At 34.3% G+C, this 21,003-nt stretch overlaps 1 protein-coding gene across 2 annotated transcripts in view; it reads right to left on the bottom strand.

The window, feature by feature from the left end:
- LOC145259686 (junctophilin-1-like) overlaps positions 1–21,003 on the bottom strand; it is a 629,234-nt gene that overhangs the window by 8,201 nt on the left and 600,030 nt on the right. For both annotated transcript variants that reach the window (XM_080117355.1, XM_080117354.1), the window contains 2 exons: positions 14,371–14,489; positions 6,480–7,480 (listed from right to left, as the gene is read on the bottom strand). In XM_080117355.1, coding sequence (XP_079973481.1) covers positions 6,480–7,480; positions 14,371–14,489 — 1,120 coding nt within the window. The remainder of the gene's footprint in view (positions 1–6,479; positions 7,481–14,370; positions 14,490–21,003) is intronic.

Genomic DNA, 21,003 nt, shown 5'->3' with positions numbered 1-21,003 from the left:
TACTGTGATCGAAGGGTGGAAGAGGAAAGAAAAAAGAAAGCTCATAGATGAGAAAGAGAGGAGAGAGAAAAGATAGAGAGAAATAAACAGTATATAGAGAGAGATAAACTGTATAGAGAAAGAGAGAGATAGATCGTATAGAGAGAGGGGGGAACTGAAAAATAGTTGTCAACAGTCAGTGGAGCTTCGTGCTTCAAAGCGACAAGACGTAAGTCAGCGAAGGTCGGAGTGGTGAAGCCAGCGAAAGGCGACGGCTGTGTGGTAGCGGCTCTGCGGAGGTAAATATCAACGACAAAAGCCGATGTTGGCGGCGACGGTAAAAATCTGTTTTGATCAGCGGTCAAAGTTAGAATATTGACTGAAGAAAAGAATGAACCCAGCGAAGGAAGGGTCAAAAGAGCAGTGAAATATTTACTATAAATCAAGGGCTTCGATGAGCTTCAGAAACAAATACTTGGAGCAATTAACACGTACGCGCGTAATGAAACGCAAACAATCCGAAATACAAAAATATGAAAACTAATCTGCGCACGCATAATCAAATGTAAAAAATTTACAGGAAAGAAATATATATATAAAAAAAGAGACGAAAGAAAGGACACATTTCAAAGTAGATTCAGTGAGTTTTTCAGCCAAAACGTTAATCTCTCTTACCCTAGAACCTGTATCTAATTGAGCAGACGATTTCTTGCTTTTATTGTGAACATTGACTGTTGATGATATATTTTTCTCTCGGTAGAATTTGAATCATTAAATCATTTCATTTAGTTAGACATATTTAATTTTCTTTTCTTGAGCTAAATTTTATTTATTTTTTTTTTATAAATAAAAATTTGCTAATTTTTCGATGATACTTGTCCTCGTTATTTCTCATGTGATTTCGTTGTCCATTACATTTCATTTTTTTGTTGTCTTCGAGACGGTTATCCCATTCCCATAACATTCGAGACGGTTATCCCATTCCCATAACAACGCATTATCAAGGAACCTGGGAAACTTTATTTTTTTTATATATTTCATTACGTCACCCATCTCTAACGTCCCCAGTAGGACTGGGATACGTCGTAACAATATATTTCTTATATATATATTAGCAGCAAGTCATTATTCAAGGACGTCTGATTGAACATGACAAAGTTATTCTTTTCTCTTTTATATAAAATAATATCCAAAATATAGAATGAAAACAAAACACACACACACACACACACACACAAAATAACATATTCAACTACACCTAGGCTGAAAGTAGGCCGCTGGCACAGCAAAAGAATATTTACCCTTCCCATAAACACACAAAGAGAAGGGGTTAACCAGAGGTCAACTGTGCCTTTGTCCTGTAAGTGCCTGCCCATTGGATGATTAGGGTGGGCGCGGTGACAACTAGAAAGCTGACTGGCTAACAAAAAACTCAATAGCATGTGCGTATTTCGCTTAAGCCTGATGAATTCTCACAAGAATGAAACGTGGAATATTCTGTGTAGCTTAATTGCCATATATATTTTCATAACTTTACTATATATATGTGCATATATATATATATATATATATATATATATATATATGCATATATATGTGTGTATATATGTATATATATATGTATGTATATATATATGTATGTATATATATATGTGTGTGTGTGTGTGTGTATATATATATCTATATATATGTGTGTGTGTGTATATATATGTGTATATATATGCATATATATGTGTGTGTGTATATATATATATGCATATATATATATGTATATATATGTGTTTGTGTATATATATAATGTGTATAAATATGTGTGTGTGTATATATATATATATATATATATATATATATATATATATATATAAAAAGGGGAGTAACTAAAACAAAACACAATTGTCAACTATTCTTCCGATTTTTTAATTGTGCCCATATTCCTTTTATTTTCTTTTAAAAGTTGATGAGTTCTTATTCTTCTGATGAGTCAGTGGAAAAAATTAAAAAATTTACATCATAATTATATGAATGATTCTTTGCTACGAAACATATGCTTTCAAGTATCGAACATTTTAATATAATGAAAGTAATAAACGGTAAGATGGACAACATCCTGAAATTTGGAATATAGACTTCTTGTCATTTATTTGTATATGCTCTGTAGTTACATCGAGCTTTATAAATTAAAAGAATTGCTATATATAAAAGGTGAAATGTAATTGAATAAGCATATTTTTCTCATAAACAAATATATATCTTGATTTATTTTTTTTGGGTGGGGGCGTGTACAATATTTGAATATATATGTGTGTGTATATATATATATATATATATATATATATATATATATATATATATATATATATATATATATATATATATATATAAATAAGAAGGGGATTGATTTATTTTTTTTTAGGGGGGGCGTGTACAAAATTTGAATATTGCAGTCATGAAGGGAAGACTTCATGATTAAAAGTAAAAAATGCAAAAGGGGGAAAGGAAAGGAAAGAAAAAAGGGGTGGGGCCAGTTGAGTGGTTTCGCCCTCGCTTTTTCAAAGCTGAATCAAGGTATTTACGATTAAAAAAAAACAAAAAAACTCCAAAAAAACACAATAGAAAATGTACATGATGAAAATAAAGCTGCGTTGTATTATATTTACCGGTGAAAATTGTTTGTTTTTTTTTCACCAGTAAATATAACTATTTTAAGAGTTGGGTACTGGAAGTTAAAAACCTCCCTTCTGGAAATACAAAACTTCTGAGATAAGTTCAGAGAATTAATTAAAAAAGCACTAGTGGGGGCGGTTTCCGGGAGTAAGTGGTGGTTAAGTCTTATAGCCAAGATGAGATGCTTCTCCGTCAAGTACACCCAGTGCCTCGCACTAGATAAAGCCAAGACAAAGAAGCAGCTATGGTGGAGGGTGATAGGGTTAGTCAGGAACTAGCTAAGCAGGATCTTCTATGCGAGACTAGTGAGCATTACGAAGGCCAAGTAGTTAGAGCTAGACTTGGAAAGATAGGCAACAAAGCAGTCAATTCTGATGCGGATGTGCATCATGAGGTTTCTAGGCATGGCTCGTACAAGTACATTGGCAAAGTGAAACATCCGAATGGATGCACCCTGGAATTGACTCGGGAGATCTGTGCGGTGTTTCAAGAACATTCCAAGGAGCGTTTTCTACTGAAGCCTGATCTTCCGGTCCTTGAGTTTAGCGACTATTTCGCTGACTCTCCCCGTCTCGAGTTGCTAGTTGTGAGAGCCATATGATAGAATGGGAGGCTTTTATTGCACTGAAGCAGGTCAGCTATGACAGATCGCCGGGACTCAATGGTCTGCCATGCGAACTGTTTCTGCCTCTTCTGACGGATGTGTTCAACCATTGGTTTGCTCAGGGATCCATCCCAGGGCAAGTCACCAAGGGAGTAATCACATTGCTGAGGAAAGGTGGTGGGCATGGTGGGGAACAATTAGACGACTACAGGCCCATAACTCTGCTAAACACAGAGTTGAAGATTTTGACCAAGATCTTGTCAAATCGGCTGCAGGTTGTTATCAGCGACTTGATCAAACCGGGGCAGAACTAGGCTGTGAAGAGGAAATCGATTCAAAACAACTTGCACCTGATCCGCACGATCCTAGAGGGGGGTGGATAGAAGACGACTCGGAAGCCACGCTGATCAATTTAAATCAGTTCAAAGCTTTCGATCCTGGATATGAACTTAAACTATATCCGAAGGTGAGGCCCCAGCTTGTGGGCTGTGGGGAGTGTGGAGCCACCCTTTAATTGGCATTGCTCCCAGGTCCACTATGACCCGGAGTGGTAGTACCTGTTAGGGTCCCAACTATGGGTTAAATAGAAACCAACTTGAAACAAAAAAATATATATATTCTATTAAAATATTTTTCTTCCAAATAACTGGATTCGGCATTAAATAACCTGAAAAGGGTTGATATGCCGTAAAACAAAAACAACCAAACCAAAGCTTTCGATAGGGTCGGTAATTGCTTCCTGGCATCTAGGAGGACGATTGCACTTTGCACTATTTTTATTTTTAAACAGGTGGATGCACACTGCAAACTTATGTATGTTTGGACGAATCAAGTTTGAGTACGTGTTCCCTGCCTAGGCATGATGCATGCGAATCTGAAGTCATATAAGTCTTCATCCAAGTAAGCAAAGTCTTTTAGTGGCACAAATAACTTTTGCACTCCCCCTATTTTTTCTTTATTTCTCATATTGGAGATTCTCAGAGATGCCCATTCTCCATATTTAATTTCTGCCTTCCCTGACATAAAACATGGTACCTATCTCAGAAAGCACCACCACGTCCACAAACCCTATTATAATGTACATACCCCTCAAGGGACGAAGATGTCATATTCCAAATAGCACGTAAATTGATCAAGTAGTTTTTTTTTTATTAACTGAGAAAATCAACTTTTATGAGGAAGCGTGTCTTGATCCGCCATATTTAATAAATAAAAGCAGAGAACTCAATTTGAATTGCCGATATTTAAAAATCACTCTTGTAATGGCTACAATATACTATTAATTGCTAAAAATCGTTAGAAATAGTTTTTACTCTATTGATTTGATAAAAAGATGATTTGATTAACAATTCCATGAATGGCATGTATTGAAATTTATTTGGTGGGGTAAAAGGTGTCATAGTATATTGTTATATCTATATACATATAAAAGTGAGAATGTGTGTGTGTGTGTGTGTGTGTGTGAGGACACTTCTCAACCTATATCCTCAACGAATTTTTTATCTACAGATTTGAAATTTGGTATATAGGGTATTCAAACACAGGGAAGTTTTTAAATCAGTTTTAATCTGGAAAAAAGGGTTGCTAAAGGGTTAAAATTGAAAAATTGTTACGTGGTGGTTATTGGATTTTTATCTGTTTGTCAACTGTTTCACGACTGTGCATGCATGAATAGTTTCCATTATGATAAGAATAAGAAGGGTTGGAAACACCTTTTTGGAGATCGTTTAAAGTTGAGCTAATAGTTATCGTACTTGACTCACTGTTTTTAGGTTTTGGTTTCGATTTGAGCTCGAGTATTTTATTTATTTATTTTTTTTTACTTACAAGTAGTGAACTGTTTAGAAAAAACATAAAACTCCCATGCACATGTCTCAGTTTCTTTCCGTTTTTTTTATTTCATTTTTTAAAGGAATTTAATGTTATGTTTAATACCTAGCAACGGCAGATACATCTTCTAGTATAAAATAAAATTAAAGAAGATAATTATTTGCATATTAGAAAAATACACTAGGCTTCTAAAAGAATAATTGGAATGTTTGAGCCCTTCTCTAAAAATTTTACTGTTAATAGAAACATGTTTGCTCTCTTCATTTGATAAAATGCTTGATTTTGAGGAGCAACTAATCGACTTACCTCGACATCATCGAAAGTGATAGTCCTTCCCCCACCCTCTATATTTTTTTCTTTTAGAGATTAGAGATCCTCAGATGTCAATTCTCGATATTTATTTTTTTTCCCTACCCCAACCTAAAACATGGTATCTGTCATAAATGACACCACCCATATTCACAAACCTCATCAAGTTTTTTTTTTTTATTCCCCAATACTCTCACTTGCTTTGAAACAATCTAGAAAATAGAAGAGACGTTGTGAACTTTTCTTTGCTCTATCATTATTTTCATGGCAAGTGCTCGTCTGAGCTCCAATCTATGGTCACCCTTATCAAACTTTCACAAAAAATCACTCAGCTAGCTATAAGCACTATCAATAATCAACAATTTCCTCTATATGTGCCTAAATCTAACGCAGATGCCATGAACAAAGTTTCTTTCCTAGAACTGCTCACCTGTGGAACTTTGTTCCGCTGACCTGCTTCCCAGCTGACTATAGTATGGTAGTCTTCAATTCTAATGCAAACAAATTCTTGTTAAGCGGTCTCCTTAAATAATCCAAATTCTACCCAATTTACACCATTAACAGTTACTACTCTATCATCTTACATTCATTAACCCTTGTCCTTGAGTGGCCTTCGAGCTTTGTTAAGTGGTGAGTCCCTTGTATAAAAAAAAAAAAAAAAATTGGGGAGGCTTCTACAAACCATCACACATAGCATTTTATTTTTCTGTAATCACTAATCGTTTTTTTTAGTATCCAGATATTGCTAATTATTGAATGTTGAGAAAACAAAGATTGTTGGGTATTCATGACTGAGACTTGGTGGACAAGTCACACATATTAACTTGATGAGAAAATAAAAATTGCTCTTGACGTATCAAAGGCTTTTGACAGGGTATGGCATAAAGGTCTACTTTATACCTGCATTTACTTAATTTTTTTTTTTTTGTGGTCCAGGTGGGGAAAAATTAAAGAAAATAATTACTTGCATAATAGCAAAATACACTGGCTTTCTAAAAATTTATTGGAATATTTGAGCCCTTCTCTAAAAATAAAACACATTTTTACTCTATTAATTTGATAAAATGTTTTAAAGAGCAACTGAATTACTTACCTTGACATCACCCAAAATGATAGACACATCGCCTTGTTTGCGTCGCTCTTCAATATCCCTCATATGACGAACTTCTTCCCTTCTTTGTGATGATAACTTGTATGCTTCGTCCCGAGGCATCGGCTTCATCCAGGGCTGAGTTCTGATAATATTGATATCGGGCAGACTCCCGGGGTTACAAGCCTTGCTCAGGTTCTTCTGACTTTCCAGAGTGTATGACTTCAACGGCACCTCTTTTTCCGGGTTGGTCACTTTGGGTGTCCGGGCTCTGATTCTTTTTCTGATGCCGTTCTCAATGACAAACGTCTCTGTGTTCTTTGTCGCCAAGTTCTCACTACTGACTGCCGCCTGGTTTTCAGCTAGATTCTGTTTCGCTGCTTCCGCCTCTTCCTCTCGCTTGATGATGCAGGGTAGCGTGCGACGCCTCTGCAATGGACGGTGTTTACTATCCTCCTCCATCGTTTCGGACATGCCCGAGTCTGGGGAAGTATCACTGGCAGGAGCACTGTTCCGCTGCTGTGAAGAATTTAATTCCCCTGTGTCCAGCATGTTGCCGAGACCGCTGTCATCCCTCACAGTAGTACTGTACTGGTCAAAGTGATCGTTCAAGATGGTGGAGTTAAAGAGTTCACTAAATCCTCGACCCCTTCTTGATCCAGCCAAGAAACTATACCTACGAATCTTCAGAGACGGGCTACGAGAGGGTTGGGAAGCTGGTATCGCAGTGTGTTCTATGTGACGGGTTGCAGTTAACTGGCTCTGCTGTGAGTATGCGTCATTGTGGTAGTTCATTCCGTCTGGCATGCCAGGGTTGTAGCCACCAGGGAGAGTGGAGTCCATCGAAGAGGTCAAGCCTATTAGGGCCGAATCCATCTCGTCTTGAGATTGACGACCCATGGACTTTGTCCTTGGATGGGCATTGTGATTTGGAAGAACCTTGATATGGCTAAATTCGTTTTCATCGGAAATTTCTTGCAGTTTTTTCTTCATTATGTCTGTTCCTGCACCAGAAAAAGAAAGAAAAGAAAAGAAAAAATAAGTATTAAAATAAAATCAATTTCAATTTTTTTTTTTTTTAATCTCACCGTGACAAGTATAGTTCGGGGAGATAACTTGAAATTTTTTCAAGATAAGTAACTCGTGATTATACGGAGCCAAGATAAGTACATTTTATTCATGTAAAAAAAAAGTTATAAAATATCTCGCTACGTTTTTTTTTTTTTTAAATTGAGAATAAAAAAATGAGAAAGGAAATCTTCCGAGAATTTATTATCTTCTGCAGAAAACTTGGCATCATTTTTTTTTTTTTTTAAATCTAACAATTCACTTGCATTTACCTGCAATTTTGTAAGATATTAGATGTACGCCTGACCTGTTGCGATTATTTTTTTTACTTTGATTTTATTTGTTAAATTCATAAACTGTGATATATCTGTTAAGAAATTCTTCTTGCATGGCTAAAAAGAAGTCTCTCTCTCTCTCTCTCTCTCTCCTCCTTATCACTATCATCATCTAAAAGTACATGCTAAAATATTCTTCAGTTTTAGGATGGTGTTATGCCTAAAAGTCCATTTCAATCATTCTACTTAGCTGTAATTTGCAATTAACTCACTCAATGACATATCCCTTACTAAGCTTTTATCGACCATCCTCTCCATTTCTCATAAAATATCTATATATATCTACAAAAATGAGAATGTGGGCATTTACCTACAGACTTGAAATTTGGTATATAGAGTATTCAGACATGTGGAAAACTTTTTACCCGGAAAAAAGGGCTGCTAAGGAGTCAAAATTGAAAATCGAATTTTTATCTGTTTGTCAACTGTTTCATGACTGCGCATGTGCGATTGTAAAACATGACAGCTTCCTTATGTTAAAAATAAGTAGGCTTCCAAATACTTTTTGAAAAGCGTAGAAAGCAGGCCTAATGGTTATCATACTTGACTTATTGTTTTTAGGTTATGGTTTCGATTTCAGATTGATTACTTTTTTTTTTTAAACTTTCAAGAAGTGAACTGCTTAATAAAAATATGATATTCGCATGGACATGTCTCAGTTTCTTTCTATTTTGTTTAACTTCATTTTTTTAAATTAAAATATAATATTTATGCATATTTTACGATCGAGCAACACTGGGCGACCTGCTAGTCTATATATATCTATAAAAGTGAACGTGCTTGTGTGTGTGTCTGTGTACATTTCCCTACGCAATAACTCTGTCAATTTTCAGTCTACAGACTCAAAATATGATATACAGGGTACTGAGATTTGGGAAAATCTTTGTGATCCGTTTTCGGCCAGAAATTTGGCTGCTAAAGAGTCAAAGTTCAACGATTTATCCTTTGAGAACTCTACCAAACTCCTCCGACAATGTTGTGTCTAAACACTTTAAATTTTAGATATAGGTTCCTTGGACATGGATCTAACTTAATAACTTGATGTGACCCCAAAACAATAAATGTTAAGGGGTCATAATAGGGGTCAAAGTAAAAAAAAAAAAATTGACCGCTTTTTTTTTTTTTTTGCTCAACCTACACCTCCAAACATCTGGGCAACGCCGCGCTGAAATGCTAGAATATCTATAAAAGTGAGAATACGTGTATGTGTGTGAGGACACTTCTCAACCTATATACTCAATGAATTTTTGATCTACAGACTTGAAATTTGGTATATAGAGTATTAAAACATGTGGGACACTTTTTAATCGGTTTTCATCCGGAAAAAAAGTACTGCTAAGGGGTCAATTTATAAAATTGATACTGGGGGGGGGGGAGAGGAGTCATTGGATTTTTGTCTGTTTTTCAACTGTTTCACAAGGTTTGGAAACATTTTTTAAAGATCGCGGCAAGCAGATCTAATGGTAATCGTACTTGACTCATTGTTTTTAGGTTTTGGTTTCGATCTCAGTTGGAGTGATTTTATTTTTTTTTTACTCACAAGAAGTGATTTTTTTTTTTACTCACAAGAAGTGATTTTTTTTTTACTTACAAAAAGTGATTTTTTTTTTACTTACAAAAAGTGATTTTTTTTTTACTTACAAAAAGTGATCTGTTTAGAAAAAAAACAATACTCACATGCACATGTCTCGCTTTCTTTCCGTTTTTTTTTCTTCATTAAAAAAAAAAAAAAAGAATTTAACCTCATGTTTAATTCCGGGCAACGCCGGGTACGTCTGCTAGTATAAAATCATATATTCTCATATATAAAATATATGATAAGGGTTAATGAGTGTACGGTGGTCACTGGGACAGCAGTTTGATTAACCTGATTTTGATTATTTCTTTATGGAAATTTCGGCATCCGTACTAAGGTACAACTTTTTTTTGGTTTTCAGTTGGGACATATGGAGAGTGCAAAGCAGAGGCAGACAAGCGTACATCAGAGGCAGAAAAGTATTTTGCGTTTATGAGTTTCTTATATTTATTTTAATTCAATGCGTAACAAAAGATTTCTCAATAAAAAAAAACATGCATTCAAAATATTTCAGAATTTTGTGCTTTGTTACAAAAAAATCTCTAATTTGTGTTAAAAAAATTATTTTGTACTATTATAATTTTCTTAAGTGTATTAAAAAATTTTTTTTTTTAAATAGAACATTTATTGTGAGATTTTCAATTCCTGTTATTTCCTGTTATTGCATTTCCTGTTATTTCCTGTTATTGCATTTGTCTGCCCCTGCTGTGCCTTTGTCTGCCCCTGCTGTGCACTCTCCAAATGTTCCAACTGAAAACCAAAAAAAGTTGTACCTTCACACAAGTGCCGAAAATTCTGTTAATTATCATGATTGTCTGAGTGGGTGGCTAATTTGGATTGTTAAGCTATGTAGCTTTTCAGCTGAATACAACAGAAAGCGACTTAGTTTCTTTTCATTGTTCGCGTAAAGGACATGCATAGTTTTTGAAGTTAAAATCCTGTTTTTTTTTGTTTTTTTTTTATATAAAAAATCGAATGGATGAACGTTTTTGTTCGATTGACGAATGTGTACCTTTTATATTTATCTAATCATTGCCTTCGATCAGTTCCGGTGTCAAGACTGATTCCCATAACACGATGCACCTAAACAAAGAATGTTCTCGCTGACAATCAAGCTGAAGAAACACTTTTTGTGTGGGTGAGTACGCTTGGTACATGGCCTACTTAAGTGGGAATGCATAACGCAAACGACGCATATATATATATATATATATATATATATATATATATATATATATATATATATATATATATATATATATATATACTAGCAGGGGTGCCCGGCGTTGCTCGGGTGTTTGGAGGTGTATGCTGTGCAAAAAAAGCAAAAAAACCCCCAAAAATGGTTAATTTTTTTAAACTTTGACCCCTATTATGACCCCTTAAAATTTATTGTTTCGGGCTCAAATCACTTTATTAAGTTAGATCCATGTTCAAGGAACCTATATCTAAAATTTCAAGTGTCTAGACCCAAAATTGTCGGAGGAGTTTGGTAGAGTTCTTAAAGGTCAAATCGTTGAAATTTGACCCCTTAACAGCCAAATTTCTGGCTGACACCCGTCACATCGATTTTTCCAAATCTCAGTACCCGGTATTTCAAATTTCGAGTGTATAGACTAAAAATTGACAGAGTTATTGTGTAGGGAAATGTACACAGACAGACACACAGACAGACAGACACGTTCACTTTTATAGATATATAGATATATAGTAATTTATAAAATATATATGGCGATTAAGCTACACTGAATATTCCGCGTTTCATCCACTCTTGGACTCTTCGCCATATATATTTTATAAATTACTAACTAGCTCTACCTAAGTATTGAGCACTTTTGAAGTAAATACTTAAAGTTTAAGCATAAATCTATACTTTCGTATATTAATTTTATGTGAGTAAATTAAGTAGTTATATATATATATATATATATATATATATATATATATATATATATATATATATATATATAAAGAACCCCGGGATACGGCATTAAAACTTAGTGACAAATACAGTACAGTATTTAATACACATGTATATAATCAAATAACATTATAAATAACACCATAAGGTGGGGCAAATACCGTAACTAGGGGCCAGGAAAACATCGTATTCCACATCGCACCTTGAAAAACCGTATCCTAGGGGCACCGTATCTGGGGGTTTCGGATTGTTACCTTGTGATGTGGATCACTTCACTGCTATCAAAGACATTCACTTCGGATTTTACCATGCAATTTACCATTACTAACGATAACTATATTGCCCAATTGATTACTGTACATCCTTATCCTCAAGTGGTCCATGGGCCTTGATAACAACTTATGCCTGTGAAAAAAACGGTCAATTTTTACAACTTTGACTCCTATTACGATCACTTAACATGTATTATTTTGGGCTCAAATCAAGTTATTAAGTTAGTTCATGTCCAAGGAACCTATATCTAAAATTTCAAGTGTTTAGACCCAAAATTGTCGGAGGAGTTTGGTAGAGTTCTCAAAGGTCAAATCGCTGAACTTTGACCCCTTAACAGCCAAATTTCTGGCCGAAAACGGATCACATAGATTTTCCCAAACCTCAGTACTCTGTATATCAAATTTTGAGTCTGTAGACTTAAAATTGACAGAGTTATTGCGTAGGGAAATGTACACACACACACAGACACGTTCACTTTTATATATAATGGTTGATTGGATTTGGTCCTTGCTAATGGAGTCAGAAATAGTAAACAAAAATGTGTTATATATTATATATATATATATATATATATATATATATATATAAAAAATAGGAAGGTTTACATTTGTTAAGACTCTTGTATATATATATATATATATATATATATATATATATATATATATATATATATATATATATATATACAAGAGTCTTAACAAATGTAAACCTTCCTATTTTTTTTATCTCAAATAGTTGAAGAGCTATGAAGACGGGAGTGGTATCATTAAAACGAGCAAACTCCAGAATTTATGTTTCTATATTATCATCACCATTCTCATTGCACTTTTGCTAGGAATTCAATAATACATCTCTGCTTCTGATGCACGTCCATGACAGGGGTTGCTTTCTTAGAGTCTCACACCATTGATATTTTCAACAGAGAGATGAAACGTTCAGGTCATGAATTGCAAAAGTTCAGTCATCATAACAATGCAATTTGTAATCGCATCTGATCCATTCAGGCGGAATAAAAAATAGGATGCATTACTTTTGAAACGTTTATCGTATGATTTTTTTCTTCTTTTTTTGATGATTTTTTTTTTTTTAAATCAAAATAAATATCGGGCGAAACGTCGAGCCTCTTGGTCTTTCCGCCTCCATTTTAATTTCATATCGTTGGATTCTATCCATTTTTAATAATTATATCTTTTTTTTATATATATAAAAAAAAAATGTTCTCTTAAAAGACGTTGGTTCCTGTGATTTTATTGGCTTAGCGTTTCGTCACCTGTTGGCGTTTTGCATGAACTGCACAGAAAAAAATTCAATGATAGCATACTCCTTATTCTGCACAAGTATCCTCAGGAATATCCATCTATTCTTGCAGGTTTTATGACGCATGTTAAAGTAAGAAAGGATTCTATACATAGCACTTCTGCTCCGTCAACGTAAATACCGCTGATTAACATAAGCAGCAGAATCTCACCCCTTCACTGTAGAGATCCCTAGTTGCTGGAGAGCCTTCTACTCTAATAGTTTCTTGATTCCCTCCCGTATCCCTGCTTTCTTGACTGTACTGACACGTGTGATGGTAATGTGAACGGACATCTTGCTGCTCAACTCCCCACATAGTGTACCTCTAGATATGGTCCCAGATAGTAGCCCATTATGTCCAAATGGCACTTAGCCTTGTTTGGGGTGAATATGATATATATATATATATATATCCTAGCATTTCAGCCCGGCGGTGCCCGGGAGTTTGAAAGGTGTATGTTGAGCAAAAAAAACAATATATATATATATATATATATATATATATATATATAATGGCTGATTGGATTTGGTCCTTGCTAATAGAGTCAGAAATGGCTTCGTTGGCAGGTTTGAATCTTTCGACCGGTGTTAATTGTAACACCCTGCACTGATGATTCCAGAAAGGATGAAACACTAGTGTTTGTAGGTACTTAATAATTATTATAGTAAATAATTATGTCAGCCCCTTTAAGAAACTCGTTTCTTATCGTTGAGCACATTATAGTTGAAATAAACGTCGGTCAATTTAGCTCTTATGTGCAGATCATCATATAATGATTAGATCACTCTGACAGACGTTAAAAACATTTTAAAAAATAAATGTTTAAATTTCAACAATATTTCTCGCGGTTAACGGTGGCCGAATGAGTTTGATCCTTGCTAAAGGAGTCAGGGATGGCTGCGCTGCCAGGTTTGAATCTATTGACCGGTGTTAATCATGACACCCTGCACTGATGATTCCCGAAAGGATGAAACACTAGTGTCCATGGGTATTTAATAATTATTATAGTATATATATATATATATATATATATATATATATATATATATATATATATATATATATACTCGGGTTTTTTTTTATTCAAAAGTAATAGACTAGTGAATTCAACGAGGTTGTTAGATAGTGCTCAATAAAAAGAGCTGATAATACTTGTTTATTGTTATATAAACATGTTTACATCCCGCTGCTACAAACAGCCGTTTGTTTCAATCAAACAACAGATATCATCAGGCAGCGACTTGACTATTCAAATGTTCAATAAATAATCTTAATCTCAAGTATATATATATATATATATATATATATATATATATATATATATATATATATATGTCTGTGTGTGTTTGCGTGCATGCGTGCGTGTATATATATATGTATATATATATATGTGTGTGTGTGTGCGTGTATATATATATACAAACCAGGTTGAATGAAATCCGGAGCGTATTCTTTAGCTTTAACGCGAGCAATTTCTGAATCCTGGGCAGCCAACATCGCTGCTTGGTCAGCCTGTTCAGACTTTGATCGGGCATTTGCCATTCTACAAAGAAAAAAAAAAAAAAAAAAGAAAAAGAAAAAAATATTAACTGATTCAAAAAAATACAATGAAAAAAAAAAAAAAAAAACATATGAAAACAAATGGCATCATATGGGTTGCTAGCCTACACAAGACAAGACATGAAAAGAAATTGGAATTGTGGGAAGATTTCCACCATTTCATTAATTATAGAAGCAACCGGTCTCCTGAAAAGTAATTTCCAAAACTACCTAGCAAATATACTCGGTGGACCAAGTGCAAGAGAGATATAAACAATTGCATTTAAAGGGACAGTTAAAAGATCCTTCGTTTAAATGTCTGAGACAGCGGGTGAATGCCTGGCATCTGGTAGGATGCCCCATCACTAGAGTTCAAAATAAACTTTGTAGCTCCGTAGGAGATGTCTTTTTCTCTTCCCTGCAATCTCTATCTCACAGAAGAGATGTTGCAAGTTTGTCTCTGCTTTATTATTATTTCCATGGCAAGTGCTCGACTGAGCTTCAATCTCTGGTCCCCCCCTCGCCAAACTTTTAGCTGAAAACACCATCAATAATTCCCCCCACTCTTTATCTGTGCCTAAACCTAAACGTAGATTCCATGAACAAAGCTTCTTTCTTAGAACTGCACGCCTGTGGAATTGTCTTCCGTTTTCCAGCTGACTACAATATGGTTGTCTTCAAGTCCAACGTAAACAAGTTCTTGATGAGCCGTTCCACTTAACAAATTTGCCGAATTTCCATTACTAACGATTACTATATTGTCCAATTGACTACTGTGCACTCTTAACCCTTATCCTTGAGTGGTATCTGGGCCTTGATAAGTGGTGATGCATATGTAAAAAAAAAGAAAAAAGAAAACATAATTATGCTTTAATGAAATTAATTGGAAGTGGATGGATGTTTGTCCATCAGATGATGGGATGATGGCTGACCCATGCTGAATTGTGAAGCAAGAGTCGCACAATCACAAACCACTCTTCTCCTGGGTCGGTCCTGCTTGATTTCAGTAGCAAGGAAAAGTCTAGGACGACTTGAATAATAATGCAGAGAGCACATACAACAGCTGGTATTTTCAAATGGTCACCCATTTTAATACCGACCAAGCTCAACAATGCTTAACTTCAGTCATCTAATGGGAATTGAACTGTCAACGTGATTATGTTGTAATGAAATAAATTTAGAGTACATCAATACATGCGATATTGTCTTTTCTTTGTCGTCTCTTAAAAAGGGAGAGAATTTTCTTTATAATCTGATGACGTTTTTTTTTTTTTTTTTATTGAAACGCATTAAGATACCAAGAGTTTACAATGCTTGAAGTACACACTGCCAAAAAAAAAAAAAAAAAAAAAAAAAAAAAAAAAAAAAATCGGAGTATTAAAAACATGGTGAAGAGTTCCACACCCCGACTTCATGTAGTTACCTCCCCTGCTATCATAAAAACTCTCCTAGTTATTATTAAACCTACATCAAAATCAAAACGAGGCAACATTCTAATAGAAAAAAAATATAATGAAGCAACATTTATTGCATGACAGTGCGTATGTAAAGCCATACGGTGCACTAATGATGACTAAAAGGTAGCATCAATAATGGCCGCCATACCAATCAATCAAAGAACTGATGACGTGGACACAAATGATAATAGTAATCAGTAGTCTCCCATGGCTAATGGATGACAATAAAAACCTTAAACAACAATTTATATTTACAGAACATGACAACACCGTGGAGATTGTTGTTTGTTCTATATAGAAACTATATAATTATGATACATAATCGTAGCATTATATATATATATATATATATATATATATATATATATATATATATATATATATATATATATATATAATAAAATAAAAAAATAAAATTTTGCTAATTCCTACCTTCTGATGAGAAGGAAAGTATTTCTTCGAAATTCCGCGGATTAAGGACTACCCTCTTATCAAGTGTTTCCTTTTCAGATTAAATATGTTTTTAACTCTTTTTCAAAGTGTTTTTTAACATATTTTATTAACTGTTTACTTATATATATATATATATATATATATATATATATATATATATATATATATACAGGGTGTCCACAAAGTCTGGCTACATAATGTAGCCAGACTTTGTGGGCACCCTGTATATATTTTTTTCATATATATTTTAGCAAAAATGGTAATTACTAAAAACCTGAACAGAGTGCTCAATACTATTGTAGAGCAAAGACGTATATATATTTTTATTACCGTTTTATCTGCTTATTTACACATGTTTCGATTACTGAATTGTATCAGCAATCCGATAACTTCATTAGACTAGCTTTCAGGTATACAACGTTTTTCATATATAACTCTTATGCTTTCAAAATATTAATAAAGATGAAAAAAAAACTAAATTAAAAATAAAAAAATATATCCTGTCAAAAAAAGATGGCAATAAAATGCAAAAACGGAGAAGATAACTCCCTTATTGCTTAGGAAACGAGATTAAATACAAAAAGCAGCGTTTCAAAACTATTAATATCGCTAATAAAAAAAAAAACAATAACAGATTATATATATATATATTTGATTTTTATATTTTTTATCATCCGTTGGAAAACTATTCAGTCAGTAAGTCATTTAATCACCTGCAATCGCTGCATGAACTTGCTCTCTCGAATTCACAATAGTCCTAATATTAATTTAAGGGATCATCAGTTGTTTACCATGAAACACTGTTTCGGGGATTTAAAAACAAAACAGTATATCAAATCATGGCGCCCCAGCAGCGTTGATCAAACACCACCTCCCTTAATCACAAGAACAAAAACTATTTCAGATATTGGATCCAGTTACCTACTCATGATTAATTTGGCTAGCCTATTCATTTTATAAGAAAATATGTTATAAAAAGGATACATATAATGATTGTATAGTTTAGTTTCCTACATTTAAATCTACTAAAATTCCTTGAATTGATCTTCTGTAATAATAACAAATAAATTCAAATCTTCTGTATTAACTTACAGGGAGACCCGACGTTACCTGGGATTATATGAGGATCAATGAATGACCTTCTTTAGGTGTATCTTGTCGAACTCTGGAATCGCAAGCACCTGTGATGTAACGAATAAAGTACTTAGTAAAATTCAGTTGTAAACTTACATTCTTCTGGGGGTTGAAGGTTCAATCCTCAGTGTGGGCAACGCTCAAAATACAACTGCAAATTACTTAGGACTTCTACCCAACCATGGCTGACAGAACGAGAACATGCTACCCCCATGGATAAATTAAAGGATTCTATTTGAAATTCCATGCAGATTTCTGAGTTTGACAAGATACACCCGAAGAAGGTCGGAGGTTACATAGACCAAAACATTGGGAAAATAACACTCAAGATTAAAGCAGTAGTTCGAATAATCCAAATAATATGAAAGTCCTAGCAATAGTCATGATGCATGATGGTCGTCATGGGGAAGGGCAGTGTTATTTTAACAATACTTCTAATAATATTCTGCATCATACAAATATTGTACAATGCTAGTATAATACAAAAATTAAGTTTGAAAACAAAAGACAAACAAATAAAAACATTAAAAGAAATTGTTTTTGGCATCAGAAAATGAGCACACCCGTTTCCGATTCCGATACCCAAAAAGTTCAGATTTTTTCTGGATGACTCTTATTTTTGTGTGGCTTTTCGACTTCATAAGTGGTATTTAATAATAATAACAAAAAAAGTGTTTTTTGTTTTGATATTAAATACCATCCAAAATTAAATACAATCGTATTTTGATATTAAATACCATTCAAAATGAAACACCATCTTGTTTTGATATTAAATACCATTCAAAATTAAACACCATCTTGTTTTGATATTAAATACCATTCAAAATTAAATACCATCGTATTTTGATATTGAATACCATCCGAAATTAAATACCATCTTGTTTTGATATTAAATACCATCCAAAATTAAATACCATCTTGTTTTGATAATTAATCACATCCAAAATTAAATACATCTTGTTTTGATATTAAATACCATCTGAAATTAAATACCATCGTATTTTGATATTAAGTACCATGGATTCTTTGACTTTTATGTAATTTCGGAGAAATCATGCAACTCTCTTTAATAAACAAATAAAAATATTAAAAGAATTGCTTTTGCCATCGGAAAATGAATACACCCTTTCCAATTCCCATACCGCAAAATGTTTTGATTTTTCTGATTCCGATTAATCGTTCCAAGACTACAATCTATTCGTCTCATTAACTCTTATTTTTAAGTGGCTTTTCAACTTCATAAATGGTATTTAATAATAATAATAATAATAATAATAGGAGGAGGATGAGGATGAGGAGGAGGAGGAGGAGCACTAGGAATAATCCCCAAAAACTTGGAAAAAAGGATGAGGGAAATCGGAATCAAAGCAATGACTGGAAAAGTAAAACGAACAACAATCATGAAAACAGCTAAAATATTAAGAAAAACCCTTGAATGTGGAAACTAACACACAGGAGCAACAAGTGCGGGCCAGACAAAATGCTGCAAAGGCAAAACATGAAACACTACATGGAACCAAGAAAACTGAAACCGCATATGTATAAGTTCTTTAACCCAACCCTACCCCCATTACTCCCATTACCACACCACTGCCCCCCCCCCTCCAAAAAAGAGCGAAACCAAGCAACAAAGTAAAGTCAAGGAGGAAGGAAAGGCTGATGAAACCGAATAAGTGTGAAGAGAACTGGGACCTTGAGGAGGCTTATTGCCACTCAAATCCCAACAAAGACCAATAGCTGCTGCCAACGAAAAATCAATGACAAGCAGCTGTTGCAATAATGCAAATTTATTTGCAAATGTTATCGAAAGAGGTGGAGAGTACTGGAAACCTAGGGAGACTTGTTGTCACTCAGCTTCCAGGGAACACCACAGGCTGTTTTCAGGGAAAGATCTCTGAAGACCTGTGTGAACGCTCCTCGTGAGCCAATAATAATAATAAAGTATTTTTTTAGTTTTGATATTAAATACCATCCAAAGATAATGTTACCACGGATGTTTTTGACACTTATGTAACGTCAGATACTTCGGAGAAATTACGCAACTCTCTTTGTTGTCCCAGCGTCATGTGAATGCTGCAGTTTGTAAAACCAAGAAACCGGCCTTTTTCCATCGAGGATATAAAACAAGTATTGACTTTGTGTCCCATTTGTGTTGAGCTGAGCACAAAGCATTGTTTCATCGGCCCGACACTTTGCGCAGAGTTAAAGCAACAATACTATTTGAAAGGTTCCATATCGATTTCCATGGACCTCTACCGCCTTCCTCTCTTAAGTAAACTTGAAACAGATAACAAAGCTTTATTAAATGGTGGATGTGATTTCCGATTGAAATCTCCAAGGAATCCAGCACATTAATATTAGACTAGCAGGCACTCCTGGCATCACTCAGGAATGAATGAGGATGCTTGGTCTACTCTTACCGAATCCATATTACCAATTTTATCTTAATATTCAAATAAAACGCCCACTAGTTATGATCTGGTCATATCTGGACCTCATTCCTCCAAATTCTAATTATATCCCCGAGACCTGGATAAAAAACGTTATACATGAATTCGATGCTGAATCTAATTCCCCCAAATGTTGCATATTGATTGCTATTTTGGTGTACCCCTTCTTTCTTATTGTTCTGATGAGGAGATTATCTATACCTATATATCTATAAAAGTGAGAATGTGTGTGTGAAGACACTTCTCAACCTATATACTCAACGAATTTTTGATCTACAGACTTGAAATTTGGTATATAGGATATTCAGACATGTGGAAAACGTTTGTTGAATGTTTTTGACTCCTAATGGAGGTATGAGACCAATGATTTCGACAATCGTTTTTATAACCACTGGTTGTGGTAATCAACCAATGAAAATCTTCCAAAGTTACTATAAAAATTCTCGAATTTTGGATTCAATCAGTTCGCCGTTGGCTATGTCACGGACCGCATTTGATTCTTGGCCGCCATCTTTGTTACTTGCAATTACTTCACACTCAGTATCGGGACTGCACTGATTCTTGGCCGCCATCTTTGTTCAACATAATGTCTCAACACTTAACGTTTTTTAATCCGTTTTCATCAGGAGTGATCGGATTTTTATTTGTTTGCTGACTATTTCATGAATGCGCATTACAGATTACTTTTGTTAAGAATAAGTAGTTTGAAAACATCTTTTAAAGATTGTGTCACGCTGGTCTAATGGTTACCGTACTTGACTCGCTGTCTTCAGGTTTTGATTTCGATCTCAGCTTGAGTATTTTTTTCTTCTTTTTTTTTTTTTAACTTACAAAAAGTGTACGGTTCAGAAAGAACATAATACTCACATGCACATGTCTCAGTTTTTGTATTATTTAAAACATAATATTTATGCATATTTTATGACCGGGCAACGCCGGGTGGCCAGCTAGTTAGTTTATATATGAAATTTCTGATGACGCCCCCCCCCCAAAAAAAATTGACACGATCAGTAAATACGTTATC

Source organism: Euprymna scolopes, chromosome 35, assembly GCF_053919585.1.
Source record: "Euprymna scolopes isolate OS-2025 chromosome 35, ASM5391958v1, whole genome shotgun sequence".
In the NCBI taxonomy this organism is placed as follows: domain Eukaryota; kingdom Metazoa; phylum Mollusca; class Cephalopoda; order Sepiida; family Sepiolidae; genus Euprymna; species Euprymna scolopes.
The sequence above is the reverse complement of the archived record's forward strand: the minus strand, read 5'-3'. Positions and strand labels throughout refer to the sequence as shown.